Genomic DNA, 24789 nt, shown 5'->3' on the forward strand with positions numbered 1-24789 from the left:
CCACCCTGGGGGCAGAAGGCCCCGCCCTGACACCTGTAAGGCACATCCTATTTAAATAACTTCTTTACACCGGAGCCTCTGGAATCTTTGTCTGTTTTCTGAACTTGTTTTCTGCACTGAAATGTCAAATGCACAGTGAGGACCCATTTCTGTCTTGCCCCCCACCCCCTCACCCCCGGATCTCCAGGGCTCAGAATTATGCCTGGCCTCTAATAGGTGCTAAAGAAAAAGCAGCTCTAGAGATGTTCATCATAGTTTACTCGTAGTTCTACAGTGTATCAGCCTCTGCTCTAAGCTGTTTACCTGAAGGATCCCACGTGCCCAGGTAGGAAGTGTTAAGAACACAGGATCTCTGTAACAGTAGAGGAAGCTGGGTCCCAGCATGGCTGAGGGGGTTGCACAGCCAGAAAGTCGCAGTGCTGAGGCTGCCACCGGGAGGCCTGGCTGGGATGACTGGTTTTGCCCTCTGGAGGGAGGGTGCCCTGGACCGGAGAAGAAGCTCCCTTCCCCCCACCCAACCTCCAGGCATTGTGCCCCAGAGCCCCTGTGTTTCGGGTGGTGCCTTTCCCTGACCCCACAGCCCACCCACCCACAGACCCAGCCCCCACCCAGAACCCTGGCAGGCTGAGGGGGAGGGGTGGGAAACCAGCAGGCCTTGGTTTATTTTCCTCCCCACTGTGGTGTCTCCTGCCAGAGCTGCCCAGTTTGGGGGCAGGCCATTAAAAGCAGGTCTGAAAGGCCGAGACTCCACTCACCAGACAGCAGGGTTGACTGACCAGGACCCTGAGCCCAGTCCCAGACTGACTGACAGACGGACGGATGTTCCTCGGCCAGCTGACCACTCTCCTGAGCCTGCTCAGTGGGACCCGGTTACACACGGGCTCCGGGAGGCCTGGACTCCTGGGGCCCCCACCTCAGCTCTGGGATGCCACCAATCAGACCCGGGCCCTGGGCCAAGGGACCCTAGGTTCCCAGGAACAGTTCTCTGCCCTCAGCAGCTGGAAGGCCTTCTTGGGCCTGCAGAAAACTGGGCCGCTGGGGAGAGGTAGCCAGCACCATGGGCAGGAGGTGGCCCCGACCGTGTCTCTGCCACTGGACCCGCAGGAAGTGGCCCAGGAGATGTGCAAGGCTGTGCCCTACACTCAGGTGAGGGTGGGTGGGGGGAGGGGAGGGTGGAGTTTCAGCATGGGCAGAGGGCACAGGCTGGGGTCCTGCACAGATCTGGGGTCAAGCCCGGCATCCATCTGCATTTCTCCTATCCTCAGTTTCCTCCTACCCAACTAGGAGATTTACCTGGTCTCCCACCCAAGTCTATTTTTCCACTTAACAGCCAGAGGGCACCTGCGCATACCTGAGTCACATACCCTCCTTCCCCAACTCAGAACCCTCCATGGCTCCCACTTCATCCAGAGCAAAAGCCATGTCCTTCCCAAGGTCCACAGGGCCCTGCACACTCTGCCTCTCACTTCCTCACCCTTGCCTCCTTTCTCTCCCCCTCACCCACTTCACTCCTGTCATACCAGCCACCTGGCTTTTTATCTGGACACATTCAATGTCACAGCTACCTCAGGGCCTTTGCACTGGCTGTTCCCTTTTGCATCTACCGTTCCCTCCCAACTCCCCGAGCATTCTGTGGCTCCTTCTCTCACCTCCTTCAGGTTTTTACTCAGGCATCATTTAAAAATGCAGCACCTGCCACCCTGTTGCCTGTTTCCTGCTTTTTTTTTCTCACTGTGGAACACATCACCTAACATCTAAAACTGATTTTGAAATTGCATTTATTGTGTCTCCCTCACTAGGATGTCTGCTCCAATAGCGCAGGGATTATGTTATGCCTTGTTTGCTTCCGTAGCCCCATCTCCAGGCCTGGGAGCAGAGCCAGGCACACGATAACCCCTCAGTGTTTGTTGAATGAATAAATGAATGAATGAATGATAGTATCTGCCCTTTAAGGGCTACTGGGCAGTTGAACGAGACAGGTATGGGTATGGGCACCCAGTCACTGCTCTGTAAGTGTTGTGAGAACTCAGACCATGTGTTTAGAACACGAGCTTTGGTGCCCGGTGTACCTGGCTTCAAGTTATGCCTTAACTAATGATTTCTGTGTGACCCGGGGGAAGTGGCTTCCCTTCTCTGAGCCTCATTTCCTATCTTTGCAACAACAGACTTAACAATAGACATGAATTTACGCAAGGTGTTTGGAGCCATGCCCTGCAAGGCATCCGTTCCCAGCACCCCCTGGCTTGTTATTCATTCAGCAAATTTTCGCTGAATCCAGGGGACATGCGGGTGACTGCGTGGCCTTGGACCAGCTACCTTGCCCTGAATCCTGCCCCAGTTGCCCCAGGCAGCCAGGCAGGCACACTGCACCCTGCAGAGGGAACCCCTGGCTTGGGATCCAGCTGTGTACCCTCTCCCAGAGCTATAACTGCCCCAGGATGACACAAAGAATTTCTAAGGGTTCGCAGTCCCTTCATTAAGGGAGGGACTGCTCAGAGCCTCTGGTCTCCTCATATATAAATGAGGATTCCAAGGTTCCAGCCTGGAGCATTGTGGGAGGAGTGAGTTCACCGAAGGTGAGCAGTGCGGGCCCTGGCCTGGTGTTAGGGCTCAGCAATGTCAGCTTTCCGCACGATGGACCAGCTGAGCTGCCCGCCTAAATAAAGCAGAGAACGTCCCTGTGTCCAGGTATCTTATGTTCTAGGAGAGGAACATCCAAAGAGACAGAACTATAAATTACTAGCAGCCCGTGAAGAAAGAGACTGGCCACAGGGATAGAGACCAGGGGGAGACACTTCCTGTGGGGGTGCTTTTGAGGAAGGAGCAGTCGGGATGATCTCAGTCGGGATGAGCTCAGGTGCAGGGCTCTGCAGGGGCAACGGGCCAGCGGTGGGCTTGTGTTTGGGGTACCAGAGGAGCAGTGAGGAGGCTGGGGCCGCTGGGGCAGAGTGAAGGGAGGGGGGGTTGATTGGGGGGGGTCGCAGGGTGGCAGGAATGCAGGGTTTAAACAGAGAAGGACCATGATCTGGGGACGAGTTGATAAAGCCACGAAGTTGGAGGGGACCCCAGAAGGTTTATTGAAGGCCAACTGTGTGCCCAGCAAGGGGCTAAAGGCTTTCTGTTAAATCCCCCCAGGCTCCTATAATACCACCCCTTCCTGCCATCCCTCCTCCCCGGAGGCGCAGCAGACTCCTCCCGATGCCAATCCCCAAGTGACCTCCTCAGCATCTCCTTCTCGGAAGAATCAGCCCTTCCCTGTAGTACTCCTGTTGAAAGGGCAAGACTGATTTCTTTCTTGCCTGGCTGAACTTCCACCTTTTACAGGTGAGGAAACAGGACCAGAGAGGTTAAGTAGCTTGCTCCGAGTCACACAGCCAGGAGGTAGCATTCAGGACCAGAGCCCGGGCCTGTAGAGGTGGGGGTAGATGATGATTCTCCCCATTCGGGCCCCAGACTCCGCTGCCCTTGACCCATTTCCCGGCCCCAGGTGCTCTCCCGGCCCGGCTGCTCGTCAGTTCACCTCCGCAATCACCTCTGCTTTGGCCGCTGCTCCTCCCTCTACATCCCCAGCTCGCAGCCCACCCCGCTCGTCCTCTGCAACAGCTGTGTGCCCGCTCGCAAGCGCCGGACCCCTGTCCTCCTGTGGTGTCGGGCGAGTCGCCCAGACTCCCGTCGACGGATGAAGACATCTACTGTGCTGGTTGAAGGCTGTCAGTGCAGCCCGAAGGCGTGATCTGCGCTTGATGGACAGACACACAGACGCAAACTCCTTGGGGAGATGCGGGAGTGGGGGGGACGTGCCCAGAAGACGCTGACCTGGATCATGAGCACTGGGTCAAGAGACCGGGGACAAAGGAACAGCCAGACAGGGCTCCAGGGACACCAGATGTATCCTCACTGGGGAGGTGGGGGTGTGGACCACTCACAGTCATAGCACACATTTTTGGAGCACTCTGTTTGCCCCGTCCCGCGCTGAGTGTTTGACACCCACTACTTCACGTCCTCCTCGGAGCAGCCCAAGGAGATACGGGTTGGTATCATCCCATTTCCCAGAGAAGGAAACTGAGACTCTAGGAGGCAAAGTCACTTGCTCAGGTCACACAGCAATAAGTGACAGATCCGGCATTCGAATCCTAGGCCGCGTGGCAACGAATTTTAACCACCAGGCCGGACCCCATCTCATCGAATGGAAGACACGCTCCCAGCTACCAGGAGGACGGATGCTCCTGCGCAGAGTAGGCGACACAGGGATGACCCATTCTTGGGACCTCAAGAAACCAAGGCGGGGAGGCCCACGGAGCCGCGGGGGGAAACGTGTGCTCCCCAAGTCAGGGGCAGGACCATGTGATCCCAGCTGCCCCTTCAGCCCCAGCCCCTTAAGTCTCCATACAGCCCCATGCACAGTGTGGAATTAAACAGGAACCGTGATGGTTGGCCAAGCCCAGTTGTGCGTGTGTGTGTGTCTGTGTCCGTGCGTGTGTGTGTGTGTTCCTCCAACCAGGGTTCCCTGGGAGCGGTGGCCCTGGGCTGGGGTGTAGGCAGCAGGGGTGCTCCCTCCGTAGCCTGGTACAGGGTCTGCGGCGCAGGAGGGCAGCCTGGCTCTGGGCGGCTGGAACCAGGGCCCTAGCAGATGGGCCCGTCTGGCACAGACGCAGGGACATGTGGCGCTGTCAAGGTTGCCTCCAAATGCCCCCCGGAGCGTGGGGTGGGTTGGGGGGGGGGTGGCCAGGCCCCTCTCAGCCCTCTTCCTGCCTCAGGAAGGAAGGCCCCAGGTGAGGGGAGCAGAAGGAGGGGACCCGAGGAAACAGATGGGCCAGCAGGGCGTGGGAGCCTGTGACCTCTGACCCTACAGGCCTGCACAGTGGGGTGGGAACAGGCCAGGCCGCCAGCTCCCAAAGCCTGGCTTCAAGGGCCCTGGGTGGGGGAGGGTCGCACGGGCCCACAGGGGGCGCACTATCCCTCCTCCCTCCAGGGTTCTGGGCCAAAGCCCGGGCAGGGTCCGAGTGGGCAGCTCAGCCCTGGCACTGTAGGTACCCCTCTCTCTGGCAGGCATGAGGCGCCTGCTACCCCCCTTCAGCTGTGCCCACCTCCTGCCAGCCGGGGAGCCAGCTGGGAACCTTAGTGCCAGGGGGCCCCCGGAGTCCCTGCCCCCTCCTGGGCAGTGCCAGCCGGCCCCCACCCCCGCCCCCCAGGCCCAGTAATGGGTGGGTAATGAGTGCTGGGGGAGCGGGGGAGGGGCAAGGGATGCAGGTGCCACAGGCGCTGGCACGGGGGCCGCTAATCAGGTTTGCCAACGCCATCTGTCACCGCGCGAGCATCTGGGGCTCAAGGTGACCCTGTCACCCTCAGTTACAATTATGAGTTTGGCATCTGTATTAAAGCCCGCCAGCCGGCCAGGCAGGGGAGGGCTGGGGTGGGCACGGGGGTGCACCACAAGCCCTGTCCCAGGGGTCCTGTTCCCAGGGGCTGCATAGCTGCCAAGGCGCGGGGCTTCTCCATGCTTGGGGGAGTTTGTGTGTGTGTGTGTGTGTGTGTGCGTGTGTATGTGTGTATGCCTGTGCCAGCCTTCATAATCCTGTGAGTGTGTTTGGATGCAGGGCACAGAATCTGGGGTGTCCTGGGTTTTGTGTCTCTGGGTATGGTGGCTGTGTGCCTGAGCTTGGTGGGATGGGTTGGGGGTGCGGGGGGGGAGCTCTGAGACTGCATGGGTGCACAGAAGAACATGGGTCCATGTGCTGGGAGAGGAGCATATGGCAGTTCTGGGTTTCTTTAGGTGATGCTGTGTTGCTAGGCTGTAAATGTGTGTGTGTGTGTGTGTGTGTGTGTGTGTGATTGTCCATGTGTATCTGTAGTGTATGACGTTGTACGTGTGATGGTCACAGGCTGTAGGTTTTGGGGTGTGGGTCTGTAAGATCCTGTTGAAGTGTGTGTGTGTAAATACACAGGGACAGCGGCTGGGACCAACCCCTGCTGCCTAGGGTCTAACGTGGGAGGCTTGGGGAATATTGGGACCTGGTTCCGAGGAGGGTTTTGGGCTCTGGGTCCTTGGTTTTAGGTTCTGGGAGACAGGATGTAAACGTCTGGATTCTAGATCCTAGACATTTGGACCTGGATTTTAAATTCTGGGACCTGAGTTCTAGGATCTAGATTCTAGATCTTGGCATCCAGGCATCTAGATTCAGATTCTGGATTCTGAACTCTGATTCTGAATTCTGGGATCTGCATTTCAAGCTCTGAATTCTGGGTCTGGGTTCTCGCTTCTGGATCCAGGCTTTAAGTCTCTCCAGGTCTCTGTACTAAGCCTGGGCCTGTCCTCTCTGCCCTTCTATTCAGGCTGGGTCACTGGGCTGCCACCATCTCCCCACGTGATGGGTGCAGGGACCATACATGGCCACCAGGGGACACCCTTGGTCCAGGTTTGGGCCAAGTTGACCCAGACAGCCAGAAGTTAGGGGAACACCCTGGCCTGGCTTGACCCAGCTCTTTGAAGCAGAGTGAGGTGGGGTTTCACTTCCTTCCGTTCCCTTCCCAATCTCCACCAACGACAGTGTCTGTATGTGAGACATGGGGACTGACCCTGCAGACCCACAGAACCCCCAATCTGGACTAGGGGACAGGAAGCCAGTCAATGGGTCAGACCAGGGGGACAGCGCATGTGTGTCATAGAAGGTGTCACTGAATGTAGGGAGAGGTGTGCAGATGACAGCATTCTGTATCTGGGCGGGGCACGTATGACAGTGTTCCCTAGAGGGTGAGCCTGTGTGGTGATGTGTGACCGTGTGTGACCAGGACCACATGTCTGGCAGGGTCCTCATGTAATGGTGCATCTGTGGGGCTCTGGTGTGGGGTAGGAGTCCCTGTCGTGGGTGTGCCTGCCTGTAGCCATGACTGTAAGTGTCTCTGGGTGTCTGTGGATGGATCAGTAGGTGTCACTGTGTCCGTGTCGTGTCCCCAAGGACCAGATTTCTGTGTCGACGGTCTCTTATAGCGGGTGTGTGGAGATGTGTAGGACTGAGGTTTGTCTTCTGAGAGTGTCAACCGGGGAAGGCGAGTCGTGGAAAGGGGAGTGGACAGAAACATGAGGGGAGTGGAGAAGGGACTGAGGTGGGTGGGACCAGAGACCCACGGAGCTTTCCCTTCATTTCCTTCCTGGGTCTCCCTGACCCTCCATCTGGCTGGGCTCCCCCCACCTCCTAGCATCTCTGACTTTGTCTCCGGGTCCTGGTCTTCTGCCTCCTCCCGTTGCCAGGCGCAGCGCCGGGCACAGTGGGCCTCTGTTTCCCCTCAGCCCTCATCTTCCGTCTTGATCCCCTGCTCTGCCTCTCCTTAGCCCTCCTCCTCTGTCAGGCTTTCCTCGTTTGGGCATTTTCCCCCATCTCTCTGTCTTTCCCCCCGCTCGCTCTTCCCCTTGTCTTCTAAGTATCTTCCTTTTCGCATCTACGGCTCTTTCGGTCTCTCCCTTCCTCCTGTCTCTCCCTGTCTTCCCGTCTCTCCCCAGCCCCATCTCCCGGTCTCTGCCGGCCCGGGTGGGTCCGGGTGGGTCCTGGACAGCCTGGCCCGGGCGCCGCGACGAACAATGCCCCATTCACGCGGCCCGTCGGCGCCATGGCAACGCGCCCGCCCCGCCCTCCCCGCGCGGGCCGCGCGTGCCAAGAGGATGCCATGGTTACGTCAGGCGCGTGCCCGCCCCGCGCGCCGCCGCCCCGCGCGCTCTAGAAGGGGCCGGGCCAGCAGGGGGCGCCCGGCCGCAGCCTCTGCCTGGAGTTGGGAGAGACTGTCCCTTCACCCGGCCTTCAGGGACTCCGTGCCTCAGTTTCCCATCCTGTAAAACATCAGGGGTGGGCCGAATTAGATTGTGGTGGGTGCGTGCTTGTGTGCGAGAGAGAGAGAGAGAGAGCAAGAGAAAGTGAGAGAGACACAGAGATGGTCCATGAGGTCACTTTTTGGGGATTGTTGTGTGTCTGTGAGTTTGAGAGTCAGTGGAACTGTATGTATGAACATGATGGTGCATGTTTGCACACTTATGTGGGTGTTTCATGAGAATTAACTTGTAGTTTGGAGGTGATCGTATGCCTCTGTGTGTGTGTGTGTGTGTGTACGTTTTCATGCCTGTGTGTGATACTGTCTATGTAGTTTCGGTGCGATGGTGTATCTGCGTGTTTGTGGTCGTGTGACTGAGTGTTTGTTTACCTCTGCTTTTTCATGTCGTGTGTGTGTGTGCACACGTGTGTTTTGTGTCTGTGGTTTTGGTATGATTATGTGTGGTTGTGAGTTCATGTGATTGTGTGTGCACCTTTATTTGCAAGTCTGAGGTGTGTGTGTGTGTACACGCGGTGGATGGCTATGTTGTTGGGTGTGGTTTTGACTTTGTAGGACTGTTGTTTGTGTGTCTGGAGGTCCGTGTTCACAGATTCGTGTGTATTTATGTGTGGAACTAGGGGTGGGCCCTGAGGACTGCTCGGGCTTGGCTGAGCCCCCCCTCACCTGAGGGCCTCCTGGCACAGAAGGGGGTGCCCAGCTGCCTGGGACCTCCGACTCCCCACAGGTTCAAGAGCGCCTCAGCTGATGAATATTCATGAGTTGGGGGGGCTGGCACCCACTGCCTACAGCTGCGAGTCCATTAGCCCCCTGGCTCTCCACACACTGACTGCAGCGGGCGGGCCACGGGGGGGGGGGTGGTGTCAGAACGGTTCTGTCCCTGTCTCCATGACTTGGGAGGCTGGGGGGTATCCTAGTGACTATTGTGGGGGCCATGTCAGAATGCTTGGCTGCTTGTGGGGACAGCTAAGGGGCTGTCTCAATGTTGTGACAGGCGCTGGGGAGAGCGACTGTTGTGTGACAGGATGTTCTTGTAACAGCGGTGGCGGCTGTCATCCACTGTTTCTTTGTAGCTCTGTCCAGGGACTCTGGGTGTTGTGCGGCAGTGTGAGATGTGTGCCTGTCACCTGCAATAGCGTATATGTCCGTAAGTGTGTGTCTTCAGAGTGTCTTTGCGCACTTCTGCAGTGGCCTGTACCTGCTGGCTGCCTGCTCTGTGACACCATGACAGAGAGGGTATGTCGTTGTGTTGCTGGAGTGACTGGTCTGGTTCAAATGTTGACTGAGGGACAGCTGTATGCCACAGCCTGGGGATGAAGTGATCAGATCTGCTTCCCCTCCTTGTGACCGGGGGTGGGGGGGTGAGCAGTGACTCTGTGTGGCCACGTGGCAACCACAGCTGCAGGGGCACCCGGACCGGGCGTGTCAGTGTGCCTCTGCTGGTCAGTGTGACGCTGAAGCAGTGCGAGGGTCAGCGTGTCAGGCTAGCTGTGAGGACACCAGAGACCATGTGGCCGAAGGCGTGTGTGACCAGAATTGTTGAGGGTGTGATGGTATTTCTGTGTGTAACAGCGTGGCTGAGGGTGTGACAGTGTCGCTGGTTGAAGGTGTGACAGTGTGGCTCTGTGTGTGGTTGAAGGTGTGACAGCGTAACTATGTGTGACAGCATGTGTGACAGTGTGGTTGTGTGTGACAGTGTGACTGAGGATGAGATAGTGTGGCTATGTGCGTGGCTGTGTGATAGAAGGTGTGACAGTGACACTATGTGTGTGACAGTGTGTGTGATGACATGAGCCAAGGGGCTATGCCTGCCCCACCCCCATCCCCAGGCTGCACAGGGAGCCCTGCTACACTGTCACACACAACTACACTGTCACCTCCTCAGCCATGCTGCCACATACAGCCTTGCTGTCATACGTTCATGCTGGAGCAAGGGGCCTCACGGCACGAGACTGCCAGCTGCCCAACCTGGGGACACACGTGGGCCTGAGGCAGGGACACCTGGAGAGCCAATCCCTAGTTGATCTGTCTTCTGCCTGTGGGCTGGGTTTTGGGAGTGGCCTCCAAATGCCGTGGGGATGGGTGTGGGGAGGGCTCCCGTGGTCTGGGGGACTCTGGCCTGGGCCCTGGTATGTGACTGGGTGGCCCCTGAGGCTTGGCTGGGGACATGACACAGCCAGCCTCACCCCCCTGATACCTACTCCCTGGGTCAGCTGGGTGGTGGCAGCATACAGAGGCCCCATTCAGGAGCTCAGGCTAGGTTTCCAGGGCGGGGGTGGGGGCGGGGGGGCGGGTCTCCTGCTGCCTGCAAATGAAACATTTTCCCAATTCCTTCCCTTTGCCTCCAGATGAGTGCTGGCTGCGGGAGGCCTTGCTGCCGGCCTACCCTCGGCCCTAGCCAGGCTGTGCCACACGCAGCACGTGGGAATGTGTGCCTGTGGGCCTTGTCTGCGGCTGGGGGCTGGCCTCACAGTCCCCTTTGTAATTTGGGGATGTTTATGTGTGTCTTTGGGTGTTGGTGTGACCAACTCTTCTGTGACCAACTCTTTCTATGTTTGAACATTTGTGATCGTAGGTAACCTTGTGTGTGTGTGTGTGTGTGTGTGTGTGTGATCTGTATATCTTTGTGTGACTTTGTGTGTGCCACATGTCTAGATGATTTGGGAAGCATCTGTGTGTGGGACCACACGGACTTGTCCCATATGAGATTTTGCGTGTGTACCTGTGTGACTTTGAGTGGCCTTGTGTGTATCTGTATAACTAGGCAACTAGGCTCAGGATGATTCCAGGAACCTGTGTAACTATGTCTTGGAAGGTCTGAGTGTGTCTTTGTCTGTCAGTGTATGTTTGAGTCTCTTTGGGGGTCTATGTGTCGGTGAGGGTCTTTGTATGTCCCTGGGGTGTTATTGGTGTTACTCTGTGGATGGATCTGGGAAGGTCTGTGTGGGATTGTGTGTGTGTGTGTGCGTGCGTGCGCGCGTGCCCGCGCTATTCTGGAAGAGTGTGAGCCTGTGACGGGATGTGGTGATGGCTCTTCATATGACGACCCCCAGAGGAGGTCATGTGTCCAAGTGTGCCTGTGTGTCCTCGGGATTCTCTTGTGTGTGAAACGTGGTCCCAGGTGCCTGACCGGGTGTGCCCCGGGAGGCAGGGCCTGAAATACCTCGGGCTCAGACCCCCTTAGGGACTCCCAGCTTGGGGTGAGGGCAGCAAGCACCAAGCTAGGACCCCAAGTTTGGGGCACAGACCATCCCTGCCGGGGGGCAGGAGAGGCATTAGGCCCTCATGGAGAGTGAGGACTCCCAGACTTGTCAGGAAGGCCTAGAGCACCCCTCTCCCTGATCCTGCCACAATCCACAGGCTGGCTCTTGGCCTACCCTGCCAGATGTTTACCCACAGCCCCAAGAGGCCTCCCTGGCTGCCCCAGAACCCAGTGACGCCTGGCCCCATCCTCAGTAGCCCTGGGCTGCCAGAGCCCAGATGTTTCAGTGCCCTCTCCTCTACCAACCCCCAGCATCCTGGCCAGGTAATGCCATGGGCCTGGTTCCCGATCCTCCCTCCTCCTCATTCCCCCACGCACCTGCATGGTAAGAACACACCTGCTGCCAGCTGCAGCCAGGTGGGCAGTCCCGGCAGGGAGGAATGTGGGGGATTCCAGCTGTGGCATCCCAGCTGTGCCCAGCCTCCTGGCAGCGCCCTCCTCCCCCTCGGTTTCTCGAAGGCCAGGTGTGCCCTAAGACCTGAGTTCTGTGTGGGGAGGGGTGGAGGCATGGGTGTCCTCTAGGACAGCCCCCCTTTTTTTAGAGCACCCCTTTGCCTCATAAAAATCCTCCCAGCTGGCAGCTGTAGTGAGGGGAGCCGAGTGGATGCGAGTGTGTGTGTGCGCGCGCACATGCATACGTGCATACAGGGTGGGTAGGGGGAGGTGGTTCAGCATGCAGAGAATTCTGAGTGCAGATATGTGCATGAACTTGGGGTCAAGTGTTTTGTTTGCGTGAACATGAATGGATGTAGTTTGCGACTATATAAGGAAGGGAGTGTGTATATGCACACAGTGGTGTGAGAGTGTGTAAGTGGAAGAATGGATATTGTGTGTTTATGAATGGAAGGAGGGGTGTCGTGTGTGTATCTGGATGTAGTGTGACTCTGTGTGTGTGTGTAAATGGAAGAATGGATGTCCTGTGGATGCGTGTATGGATGTTGTATCGTGTGTCTGTGTAAATGGAAGGATGTGTGTCCTTTTTTGTGTGAATGTGTCTGAACGGACGGATGGGTATCCTGTTTCTGTGTGTGTGTCTGAATGGGTGTTGCCTCTGTGTGTTGTCAATGGAAGCATGTTCTGTGTGTGTATATAGATGTTGTACGTGTGTGTGTCTGTCTGAATGGAAGGATAGGTGTTGCCTGTGTGTGTGTGCGTGCACATGTGTGTGTGAGTATGAGCAGAGGGAGGAATGTTGCGGTGTGAGTGTGTATGTGAACAAAGGATGGATGGTGTGCGTGCATGTGCAAATGGAATGGTGGTGTGAGTGCGGGTGTGAGTGGGTACAGGAAGCTGGTTCCAGCAGAGCCTAGGTTTGGGGACAGATGCAGGACCAGGAGGGAGATCAGCGAGTGGGGACACCCCAGCCCCAGGGTCTGGCGTGACTGGCTGACGGGGCTGGGAGCGCAGGCTGTCTAGTTGGGGGAGGACCGGACCCAAGTTGGCGAGGGGCTTCCGAGGGGCGCTGCCCTTCATGCCCATTTGCAGAGGAGGTCTGGCGGCGGGGGGTCGGCCTGGCTCTCGAGATCTCTCCCAATCCTTCCAGCTATACTAAAGGTGCCAGATACTCAGCCCTCTCCATTTCTTCCTGAGCTATCCAGCCCCCAGTCCTCCTTGATCTCTAAATCCCTTTCCTGTTCCTTCTTTCAGCCCCTCAGGGTGCCCCCCCACCCTGGTCCCCCACGCAGCATGCAGCCTGGCCCCTTCTCTCCAAACCATTTCTCACAATTGCCCCCCCCCCCAATCTTCCTCCTGCAGCGATGCTGGGGAGGAGCAGCAGCAAAGGCCCTGAAACTTTAAACGGTGTTAAAAGTTTCTGTTTACGAGAAGCCCTTGAATTTTTAAGGACGTATCGATTCCCTCTGCCACGGCCTTGGATCGGGAGCGGCTGTGGCATAGTGGGGGAGGCCGTGTGGGACCCACAACATTCTAGGGACAGAACCGATGAAGCGCTGAATGACAACACAGGGACCCAAACATACCCTCAGGCACACAGAGACCCCCTCCCTGGCACACGCACACACACAGAGATCCTTATCACTGCTCCCGACCCACAAAGACCACCCCACAGGAACACACTCCTAGTAACACCCATGGACACTTTCTGCCACCCAGACCCCTATCACAGACAGACTCAACGGGACTCTTGCCCACTTGCCCCCTTGGTCACTCGCCCTCTGGGACACACAGACCCATATCCCTGCCACACATACACAAGGTTGTCACACGCCCACGACACTTTCGGACAGAAAGACCCTCGGAGCCGCCGTGCACGCTGTGGTCAGCTTGAAGCACACACGTTCATTCCCCCCATGCACCCCCGTCTCCAGGACTTCCTGCCAAGCCCAGGCCCCATCCACACGTGACTCCCACTAGAATGTCAGCTCTTGGAGGGCAGAATCTTTTGTCTTGTTTCTTCCTGTGAGCCCAGTGCTTGACATGGGGCCTGGCAGGTGCTTACCATCTCTGATTCACAGACACTCCCAAGCCCATAGAGAGACCCACCACGACACAATGCTGGTCCCCACAAAGAGACTCCTGGGTGTACACTGACCTGTGTTTCAGTGTACACCCAGACCCACACAGACACCCGAGGACACAACTCCAGTCATCCTGCCTCAGTGATGTAATATGACCACACACACACACACACACACACACACCCCTGTGTCTGCTTGCAGGGACCCAAGGAGTATAGCCTTGGCAGCCCTGCACAGCCAGCCCAGCACGAGCGCGCGTGCACACGCACACACCTGGGCACCCGCACCCCTCCCACAGACAATGCAGGGCTTAGCATTGCCACAGCTTCTTGGCCCCGGGAGGGTGAGAAGGTGTTGGCTGTACCTGGCAGCAGGAGAGAGCTTTGTCTCGGCAGGAGCTGCCCAGGGGCTGCAGGCAACGCCTCCCCGCCCACCTCAGGGGGTCACCTAAGGGCTCCCCCTGCCCCACACCAGGGTCCTCAGTACCCACTTCTGCCCCCGTTCCTTTCTGAGGGCTCAGGAGCTTGCATGAGAGACTGGAGTCTCACAGGGGTGGAGGTGGGGCAAGAGTGTACGTGAACCTGAGGCCTCCATGCCCATTCTGTCCCTGCAGGACTCTGTGGTGCCTGCTAGATCTGTGTATGTCCACGATCGGGGCCAAGTACAAGTGCGTGTGTGTGTGTGTGTGTGTGTGTGTATTTGCATGAGGGCCATAAGGCTGGGGTGTGGGAAGGGCCTGGGTGTATGTGTGTCATACCTGTGTGCATGGCTGGGTGATCCCCTGGACTACTGGTCAATGTACCCAAGGCCCAGGGCACCAGGTGTGTCCTGTGTATGTCCTTGTGTTGTTGTGACTGCCAATGTCAGTTTGTATCAGTGACACTTTGTATCTCTTTGTATCAGGGTCAGTGTGCTCCTTCCCTGTGTCATTGGGCATGTGCATGCCATGCCGGTATCTGATGGCTTATGTTTGTTTGACAGTGTGTTAGCACATCTTCATTTTATTAGTGTCATTCTGTGTGCCCGGCTGGCTACTGCCAGGATGTTTCGGTGTGGCTTTGTGTGTGCCTGTGGGTGTCTATATATAGGAGTTGTATGTCTGGAGTGCGTCACAGTGTGGTTGTGTGATCATGCCTGTCAGTGTGTCAGCGTGAACCGTACGTGTCAGCACGCAAGGGTGTATGTGTCTCTTGGTGTGTATCAGTGTGTGTCCGTGGAAGGCCCATGTTCGCCTGTCTAAGCATGGTTCATTGCTGGAATGTATGTGTATAGGTTATCATCGTGTGATGGTGGGCCTGTGTGCCTGTCAGCGTGTGGGTCGCGGACTGGTGCACCAGGGCGTGTGTCTATGCTGTGTATGTGTAGGTGTCTGTGTGTGCTTCGTTGTTGGAACGTGGAACGTGTGGCAATGCGTTCTGTACGTGACATGTGTGGCGGGGTCCGAACCCTGCTGTGTGTCAGCGTGTGTCTGCGATGGAACGCGGGCCAGCACGTGTCGGGGTGGCTGTGTCGGTGTGCGCCCCCGCGCGCGTGTGTGCATGTGTGTGTGCATGTGTGTGTGTGTGTGTGCGCGCCGGCCGCCGCTCCCCCGCCCTGCCCGCCCCTCCCCGCGCCCCTCCTCCCGCCCGCGCCGCCCGCCCGCTCCCTCTCCCCGGAGTGCGCCGCTTCCAAACTTTGTCTAAACTTTCACTTTCACAGCGCGGCGGCGGCGGCGGCGTTGGCGGCGGCGGCGGGCGAGGGTGACCGGCCGAGCGGCGGCGGCATGGAGTAGACGCGCAGCGGCGGCGGCAGCAGCGGACGCGAGAGGCAGCGGCGAGCGCGGCGGCGGCGGCGGCGGCGGCGGCGGCGGCCCCGGAGCCGGCGGGGCCGAGCCTACGAGCGGCGAGCGCGGGGCCGCGGGCCGGGCGGGCGCAGCGCGGCGGAGGCCGGAGGAGCCGAGCCGGAGCCGGAGCCCGAGCGCGGCCGCCGCCTGCCGGGCCTCCCCTCGCCGCGGCCGGCCGCCGCGCTCCCGCCTGGGCGCCCAGCTATGTACTCCCCGTACTGCCTCACCCAGGTACCGGCCGCCGCCCCTGGGCGACCGGGGAGGGGAGCGGGCGCAGGAGGCCGGCGGGCGGGCGGGAGGACGGACGGAGGGGGCGCGCGGCGGCCCGGTGGGGGGGGGAGTGAGACTGCGGGCGGCCGAGGGGTGCAAGCCGTGCTGTGGGCAGTCCCTGCACGCAGGCGGGCGTCAGGGTGCGCGTGCGACCCTGGCCACCCGGAGGACTCCTGGTGGGGGCTCTGGGGGTGGCCGGCTGCGTGCGTGGCGCTGCCCCCGGAGCGAGGAGCGGGAGTGCGTGTGTGTGTATGTGTGTGTGTGTGTGTGGTGCGTGCGTGTGCGCGCGCGCTCGACTGGGGTGCGGTGGACTCCCGCCGACCCGGTGGGCGACTGTGGCGTGCACCCGGGCAGCGTGGCCACTGGCAGTGGTTGCAGGGGTGACAGAGTGGCAGGGGGTGGTCCCGAGGGCTCGGAGCTGGGACTGGGTCCCGCGGCGCTCTGTGGGGCGGGCGCAGCTTTTCCGAGGGTGGCAGCGGCCGGTATGCGTGGCGGCGGCCCCTGCGTGCAGCCGGGGTGCCCGGGGCCGGCCGAGCGGCCCGGGCGTCGCCCCAAAGTCTTTGTTCAGGCCTCACATGGGAGCGGGGCTAAGAAAATGGCGGGGCTCCCAAATTTCGGAGGGTTAGGGGAGGGGAGGGAGGGACGGGCGCGCTGCCAGCCGGGGCCGCGCCTCTCGGCCGACCCTGGACGTCGCAGCCGCGGCCCCCCCACCGCCCCAAACTTTCCTCGGCGCAAACTTTCCGGCCCCAGCTACCCTGGCTGCGGCGCGGTGGACCGGGCGGGCCGGGGGAATCCCGTCCCGCCGCCCGGAGGCGGGAGGGGCGGGAGACAGCCGTGGATGCCGCCGACCGTGCTGCGGCCACGCCGTCGGGTCAGCCACGGGCACAACAGAGCCGACCTTGGCGCGCTGCGCGAGCAGAGCGCGTCCCGCCTCCAGCGAACTTCCCGGAGCGGCGCTCAGCGGCGGCAAAAGCGCGGGGGATGCCTGCCCTGGCACTCCACCTTCCCTGGGCCATGATACCCAGGCTCTGAGAGGGCACAAGAACTGTCCAGAGCCCCACAGTGGCCCTGGCAGTGCTGCCTGCGGGGGGCCAGGCTACTGCTGGGCATTGCGGACTCAGAAGAGGGGACACCTGGGGACTGCCTAGCCCTGCTTGCCAGTAGGGCCTGCGTGTGTAAGGAGAATCTTTAGGCCAGGCCTGGGGTCCTAATTGTCTCCTCTGCCCAGCCTAAGTCCTGCCAGCCTTCTGCCAAGTGTGCCCACAGATGGGAGTGGGAGTCCAAGTGAATACGGCTGCTACCAGGTGGCAGAGGGTGGCGAGGGGCGAGCGAGTTGGTCGGGGTTGTATGTCAGCCGTGGCCGCACCACACTCCTAGATCCACAGATACAAGTGCGTATGTGTGTGTCAATCTTGGGGTCTGCATGTGGCTTCTATGAGTTGGCGGGGGGGGGGGGGCAGGCCTGCATGGTACCGACATGTGTGTGGCCCAGGGAGCAGATTTTCCTGTGCAAAACTGGGTGTGAGTGTTGGTGAGGATACAAAGGTACATGTATGTATCACAGTATGCATGGAGGTGTAAGCAGGCACTCTGGCCACTGTGGCAGCCTGGGGGACCCCCCCCCCCCCCAATCTATGCCTCTGATGGACCAATCACTCTATCTTGGGTCCCATGACAACCCTGCCCACCCAGCGGGGTCTGAGCTGTGGCTGCCTTTGGGGCTATGCTTGGCTGGACTACGTGCTGGTGTTTCGGGGGCCTAGTGGGGTCAAGACCCCATGCTTGAGTCGCCCCTTCCCCACCAGCTACCCGCCCAGCAGCCTGGCCTGCCCCCTGAGCCCTGGGTAAGACTTGGTACCCTGGGAAAGAAAATGCCAGCCAGTCCACTGGTGATAAGACCAGGAAGGGTCTGGGGTAGCAACCGGACTCAGGGGCATGACCAAGGCTTGAGTCTGTGACACCCCAGAGCAAGGGCTCAGCTCTGTGTCACAGGCCTGAGTGTGTCAAGGTGGATGGGGAGGAAGGGGCGCATGGTCTCTCTGGGTGGCACCTTTCAGCTCCGAGCAGGCGGCGGCTGTCAGCTGGTCAGCAGGGTCTGTCTACCCCTCCCGACAGTCACATCTCTTGGATCCAGAGTCTCTGTTTTTACAAATCTTTCTGCTTCCGTAATTTGCCCAGCCAGTCTCTGTCTTTTTCTCTGTCTCTGTCTCTATATCTGTTTGCTCTGCCCCTTTTCTGTCTCTCTCTCTTTCTCTGTCTCTCTTTCTTAGCCTCTGTCCTTCCATATCTCTGACTGTCCCTGTCTCTCCCTGTCTCTGTCTCTGACTTTGGTTCTGTCCCCATCTCTGCTTCCCCCCACCCCCCGCCATGAGTCTCGGACTCTCTCTTTCTCTCTGGCCTCTCTCTCTCTCTCGCTCTCTCGCTCTCTCTCCCCCTTTTTTTCAAACCAGAATTGGCTTCGATTTTAAAGTCAATAAATGATTGAGCAGGAACGAGCTTGGAGCAGCGGGGCCCTGGCGGGGAAAGGCACTGTGGGCGAGGGGGAAGGGCGGGGGGTTGGGGGGGGAATCTCCTTCTGGAAAAAGCATCGAAATCCAGGGCGGCTGGGCGGGGCGCTTGCTGGCGCTGCTTGAGCCCACTGCGGCCCTAGGCCTGAGTCCTTGGCAGACAGGAGGGGGTGGATGGATGGGACCCCTTCCCCAGCAAACAGACACACACTAGAATGAGGACATACATTACATCACCGCCACCCCCAAAATGGGGACATGAATGACCCGCTCAGGCTGATCATCCAGACACACGGCCATGGAGGAGCCTGCAGACACAGGAAACGGTGGACCTGTGTTCGCTCCCACCCCCAACACACACACACAAACACACAGGCGCGCCCCCCTTGAGATGGGATATGTGTATCGACATAGGCTTACGAAGACACAGCCATATCTCCCGGATACACTCGGATACACGCCGACTCAAGTGTGTGTTCACCCCTGCGCTTGCTCACACAGACTCAAGGACAGATAGATGGACAGACACATGCTTTTATTTTTTTTTTTTTTTTTTTTTTTTTTTTTTTTTTTTTTTTTTTTTTTTTTTTTTTTTTTTTTTTTTTTTTTTAAAGATTTTATTTATTTAACAGACAGAGATCACAGGCAGGCAGAGAGGCAGGCAGAGAGAAAGGAGGAAGCAGGCTCCCTGCGGAGCAGAGAGCCCGATGTGGGGCTCGATCCCAGGACCCCGGGATCATGACCTGAGCCGAAGGCAGAGGCTTTAACCCACTGAGCCACCCAGGCGCCCCGACACATGCTTTTATATAAGACGTAACCCTCTTGGCTCACCTGGGTGTGCACGGACCCGTGCACAGAGGAGACATTTCGGGCCACACAGCCACGTGAGCAGCAGAATGTTCACACACCCCTGTTTTTGTGAAGCCGCACACACAATCCTTCCAGGGCAGGGGCTGTGGGCTGGGGCCTCCCCGATGCCCCCAACTCAGCTCTCTCCTTGGGGCACCGTGGCCACGTTTCTGTCCCCACAATGCTATTGCTCCCTGTCCTGGCACAGTGTAGCGCCCCCTTTTAATGGGGCCTTTTCCCCCTGGCTCTGGCCCTACCTGCTTCATGCCCGCTTCTGGGATAGGAGGTGTGTGTAGGCATGAGCGGGGATGGGGCAGGCCGTGCTGGGGGCTAGCTTGGACTCCGATGTTTTGAGGCTGGACCAGGCAGGCCATGCTTGGGGCCAAGGGCTCTGCTGGGTTAATGGTGGGGGGCGGGCAGGATGCTCTCTTCTTGCTGGGTGCTGGAGTCAAGGGTTTTTGCTGAGCCAGGAATGTCTTGTGAGGCTTCAAGGGTCCCCGATGGAGGCTGTGGGTGCAGAAGTCAAGAATTGGGCTTTGTTGTTAGATGGCACAGGGTTTGAACTCTGGGTCTACATCTTCTAATCCTGTGACTTGAACTGCAGATTTTCCTGGTCCGTAGAATGGGTAATAAGAGCCCCTAACTCTTGGACTGTGATTAGGCTTTAGCGCAGAGCCTGGCCTGTAGCACATGTTCAGGAAATGGAATGACTTGTCATCTTGGTTATCATCATTAGGTTTCCCCTAGGCCTTCCCAACTGAGGGAAGAGTACTTCTAGGCGGGTGGAAGGCAGGGAGGAGCACCTCCCAACCATAGAAGTTCTAGAAGACTGCCTGGAGGAGGAAGCCAGAAACGAGTTTGGGAGGAGGGAAGCCGGTTCATGGCCCAGCTCTTTCCCTTGGGTGGAGTCCTATCAGCCAGGCAGAGGGCAGCAGGGGTTCAAGCAGGGAGAGGGGATGTTAGGGGTGGGCAGGGGACAGGAAGGGAGGGACGAGCCCTGTAATGCCCCGCAGGGACCAGATACCTTTTTGGGGGCCACTGGTTACCCTGACCCTTTCCCTAGTCTCGACCCTAGCCTCAACCAGGCCCACTTTGAGGCTGGGCTCTGAGGCCTTGTTCTGGAGCATGTAGGAGCATCCAAACGTGAGAGGGGCAAAGAGCCTGGAGTTGGGGGTGGGTCTTGATGACTTCAGGGACGTCTGCATGGCTCCAGAGCTGCTTCTGCATTTGGACATGAGTGGTATCACCTGAGTCCACCATAGGGCTAGGACGCATATGGGGGATCCTATGTGGGGCACCTGGCAGGGTCAGGCAGCCACTGGCGGTGTGCATAGGGGATGGGCACACAGCTGTGGCCGCCAGTGTAACTCCCCTGGTAGCGAGTGTCTGATCGCTGGCTTCCATCTGCAACCTGCTGGGAGCCTGGCCTTTTTTTTTTTTTTTTTTCTCATCTTGGTCCTTGTTATATCTGCCCTTGAAGCACAAATTTGGGGTCTCTCACTTCCCTCCAGCTGGACCAAGAGAGGCAGAGGATGCATAGACACCTGTGTTTTCCTCCAACAAAGTGCAGAGGATGGGCTCCTGCACCCCCCCGCCCCGCCCACTGAGCTGGGGTAGGGGAAAGAAGGGTGTGTATTCATTTTCCCATCCCCGAAGCCCCAGATGTGGAGGCAAAGGAGCCAGGAGGAGGGCCATGAATGGCTAACTGGCTTCTTCTGGATCTGCGTGTGTTCACTGGTGTGTCGGGCTTGAGAGCCACCATTTTGCTGTAGGTGGCCATGTGGCGCAAGCGTCAGCAAGGGTCCGTCTGCCAGTTTCTCCAGGTCTCCAAGAGTCCGTAATTGGGTGCCGCCTGCCTGTGTCTCCAGGGGTCTTCCCAAGCTCCATCTCTCCGTATCTGGGAACCATAGAGTTGCGGGTGCGTGTCCCTGTGTTTATCGGGTGCCTAGTGTCGTCTTTGTGTCATGGTGCCCCTGTAGCATGTCAGTGTGCCACTAAGTGTATTCTCTGGCTGTCTGACGGTCACAGCCAAGGTTGTATTGGTGTGGCTTCCCATGCACGTCGACCTATGTTGGCGAACGTATCAATGCCTGGGTCTCCGGGTGTCACCTGCCTGTGGCATTTTGCGTGCTGGGCTTGTCCCTGTGGCCACCAAAGCGTATCTCACCACGAGGGCCGCCTCTCCTTGGCCCCCTTTGGCTTCCTGGCAGCGTGTGAAATGCCTGCTATGGCGGCCAGGCTAGCGGCTGGGAGCAGGCCGGCCTCTCCATGGCTTCCCATGAGGTCGGGCAGCCGCGGTGGCCCCGCTGTGGGCCCCGCCCGTGCCCCTGGCCCGGCATGGACAGAAGCCCGTTGTGTGGCGAGGTGCGGGTGTGTGTTTGGGCCGCCCACAGGCCTCCCTCTGTCTGCCGGGTGCGCATTGATCTTGGCTTCTGCCTATGTCCGTCCTGGCCTGGCCAGCTGGGGTGTCCGGCTGTCTCTGTGGGCCTGAGCCCTCCGCCCCCGCTGCCCCCGCCATCAAGCCTGCCCTGGGTCCCACACCTCCCATGCCACCCGCTGTCCCTCCGAGGCTCTGAGAGCTCAGATTTGGAAACCGAGGCCCCCCTTCTTTCTCTCTCTTTCTCTCCTCTCTCTCTCTCTCTTTCCTCCCTCTCTCCTCCCCTCCTCCCGCTCCCTCTCTCCCTCTCTCTCTCCTCCTGCCAAACGCGTCTTGGCTCCGTCTGAATATCTCTCCTCCTCGATTTTTGGCTCCAGCTCTGGGCGCGTTCACTAAAAGAAGGGCTAGCTCCCCCCTTCCCTGCCCCCCCTCCTCGCCGCCTCCCCCCTCCTGAGGAGCCCCTCCGAGAGCGGGAGTGGCCGTGTGTAGGGGCCTGGGCCCCCCAAGTGGGCTTGGCCAAAGGGGCACAGGCCTGATGGGTGAGGGGGCTGGGTGGAGGGGGCCTGGCAGCCTGAGGGGGGCCAGCAGCCAGGGTGACCGTGCTGCCTGGCTGGCCGGGCGGGCAGGTGGGGAGGGGTCGGGGGCATGGAGCTGGGGTGTCTGGCTTCTGGTGGGGCTGGCAGGCCTCTGTGAGGCGCAGCTGTGCCCAGAACTCGGAGCTGTGTTTGCCACCACTACCGATGTGGCTGCGCCAGCCGGGGAGGGGGGAGGCGGGTGGCGGGCACTGCGGCGATCCGTAGCCAATCGGAAGCCAGGGTTGCACTGGGGAGCTTTCCCCCTACTGGGGCCCCACCCTGAGGGGAGCTGGGGGTGGTAGCCAGCAGTGGGCAGGGGGCAGTGCCACCATCACTGCTGAGGACCCTGCCCCCCTCGGCAGAAAGCTCTGTGCCAGCCTCCCTGGCACAGATCGGGCATGGGCAGGGGTCCGTCCCCACCTGAATCTGTGGGAGCCAAGACGGAAAAAGGGGCAACTCAGAGGTGCACCCTACCCCCTTGGCCTGGGGAAGCGGCTCTCAGTCCCGGGACAGTTGGGACCAAGGGGTGGGGGGCAAAGCATCCGGAGATTTCACCCCCATACTGGCTTCTGCAGAATCATCTTAGGGGTTTATTCTGGGTCCGTCTCACACAAAGTCGTACACTGTCACCGGCACGTGCGGGCATAGCACACCTTCCTAAATCAGGAGCGCACAGACACGGGCGGCCCCACACAAAGGGACTTGCCTTTCCACACAAACACCTAGAGATGCCCGCCCCACCCGAACACGTCAGCGTGGGCTACCTTTGCGGGGACGTGCACATGGGTACACGGGGTCCTTCAATCACAGGCCACGAGCTGCACAGCACAGACACATGCCTCGCTGTGGCCCAACACACAGGACCACGGAGTGTCGCACGGACCCACAGACACTCGGCGAGAAGCACATGGCACGTGCACGAATTAACACTGTCAGACTCCCAGAAACATACACACGAGCACGGATGCACTCCCGCCCACCATCACAGAGGAGCACATGCACACAGCCACACACTCACAGACACACAGCGATACACACACGCTTGGCAATGTCTGGGAACATATTTGGTCATCACACTTGGAGGGGAGCTGGCTACTGGCACCTTCCGAGGGGAAGCCAGGGACTCTGTCCCGCCCGCTCCAGCGCACGAGACGCCCCCCCCACCACCAACGGTGATCCAGTCCCCTGATGTCAACAGTGCTGAAGCGGCGACATTCAGCCCGAATCCTCTCAGACACACACATGGGCACAATGGATACTCATCACACACGCAGGTGCATGTGTGTGTGCACACACACACGGACAAGATGCTGTCAGTGCCGCACACACAGTCTTGCTCGTCAGGACCCAGGTGTTGTCACAAATGCGACCTCATCCCCATACATAAGCCCAGGCACAGACGGTGTGGAGTTACAGTCCGGAGTTGCCCCAGTGCGTGTGGATGAGCATCACAACCACACAGGCGTTCACGCCGGGGTTACACCTGGCTCTGTTTGGAAATGGTGGCTGAGCGCTGGAACCTGCCCTCCTCGGGCCTCCCCTCTGCCTGCCTGCCCTCTGGCTGTCTTTGAGCCTCTAATTCCACTACCTTGACCTCTCCAGATAGAATTTGGGACTCTGAATCCCTGTGCTGGTTTGTCACACCTGAGGGGAAGAAGCGTGCGAACCCACATGCCTGGGCTGGCCCAAGACACCCCAGTCCTCTGGCCCAGCGGCCCCACTCTAACTGTCCTGCTTCTGGAAGCCATCAAGACAGTCCGGGAGGGAGGCGAGGCTAATTTCTGAAACTCTTGTCCTCCGTGAGGCTGTCTCCTTAATCCTCTGGCCATGGACTCTTCATTTCTGACTCTGGAGAAAGAAAAGCGAGGGCTGGCAGATTCGCACAGGGAGAAAGCATTTTATGGGATTATAATGAGATGTCCTAAAAACTGTAGTGATAGCTAAAGCGTGCTGTATGCTTGCTGTGTTGTACCCTGTGCTAAGTGCCTTCCCAGCTTGTCCCCAGAATCCTTCCATGTGAGGCAGGCGTGGCAGGGGTTAGCTGTGGCTGTGTGTGCGCTACTCTGTGTGCGGATGACAGTATAATAAGGCAGGGTTTCTTCAGTTTGGCACTGTTGGCATTTGGGACACTTGGACGTTATTAGGAGAGCGGGGGCTCTGAGCCAACTTCCTGGGTTTGAATCCTGGTTCATTCATTAGCTGTGTGACCTTGGGCAACTCACTGAACCTCTCTGTGCCTCTAGTTTCCTCTCATAGGGTTATGGTAAGGATGACAGGAGTTGGCTTATAGGAAGTGCTTTAAAGTAGTGCTTAATGCGAAGTAAGTGCTTGGTTTTATAGATGAGAAGCTAAGAGAAGAGATATCTAGCGCCAGGGTCAAGGGCTCGGAGGTGATAGAGCCTGAGCCTCTTCTCTGATTGCCACCACTCCAAATCCTCCTGATGGGGACAGAATCGCAGCTTCTTTTCTGGCCTTTACCAAATTTCAGAGTGAGCCTGTACATTCCCCACCCCCACCCCCACCATGTGAAGCTTGCCCCAGCTGTCAGCACTGGAACCCTCCTTACCACCCTGACCTTCAGATCTTCTTCCTTCCAGGACTCAGAATGAGAGTGGGTGGTCGGCTCACCCACTCTGCACCACCACTGGCCCGGCTTGCCTTCACTCCCCCGACGGGGCGTGATGTCTTCTCCCACACCTTGCTGGGCACCCAGCTGGAGCCCGAGTGCTGGGGGTGCTGCTGGGGGCCTGTGCATTCCTTCAACAAATATCTACTCAGCACCTCCCCGGTGCCAGGCCCTGTTCTAGGCCCTGGGGGCTCAGCAGAGAGCAA

General features: G+C 58.8%; 2 protein-coding genes across 2 annotated transcripts in view; both read left to right on the forward strand.

Annotated features, from left to right (window-relative positions):
* Positions 1 to 801: 801 nt before the first annotated feature.
* Positions 802 to 4348, forward strand: DAND5 (DAN domain BMP antagonist family member 5). The gene is made up of 2 exons (XM_059165123.1): positions 802 to 1146; positions 3488 to 4348. The coding sequence occupies exons 1-2, from the start codon at positions 820 to 822 to the stop codon at positions 3731 to 3733; spliced, it is 573 nt and encodes a 190-aa protein (XP_059021106.1). The 5' UTR covers positions 802 to 819; the 3' UTR covers positions 3734 to 4348.
* A 10926-nt stretch (positions 4349 to 15274) lies between these two features.
* The window catches only part of NFIX (nuclear factor I X), a 97105-nt gene continuing 87590 nt past the window's right edge, over positions 15275 to 24789 (forward strand). Inside the window, exon 1 of the mRNA XM_059160156.1 lies at positions 15275 to 15610. Within this exon, the coding sequence (XP_059016139.1) occupies positions 15584 to 15610 (27 nt within the window). The 5' untranslated portion in view covers positions 15275 to 15583. The remainder of the gene's footprint in view (positions 15611 to 24789) is intronic.

The sequence above is a fragment of the Mustela lutreola genome, chromosome 2, assembly GCF_030435805.1.
Source record: "Mustela lutreola isolate mMusLut2 chromosome 2, mMusLut2.pri, whole genome shotgun sequence".
Classification (NCBI taxonomy): domain Eukaryota; kingdom Metazoa; phylum Chordata; class Mammalia; order Carnivora; family Mustelidae; genus Mustela; species Mustela lutreola.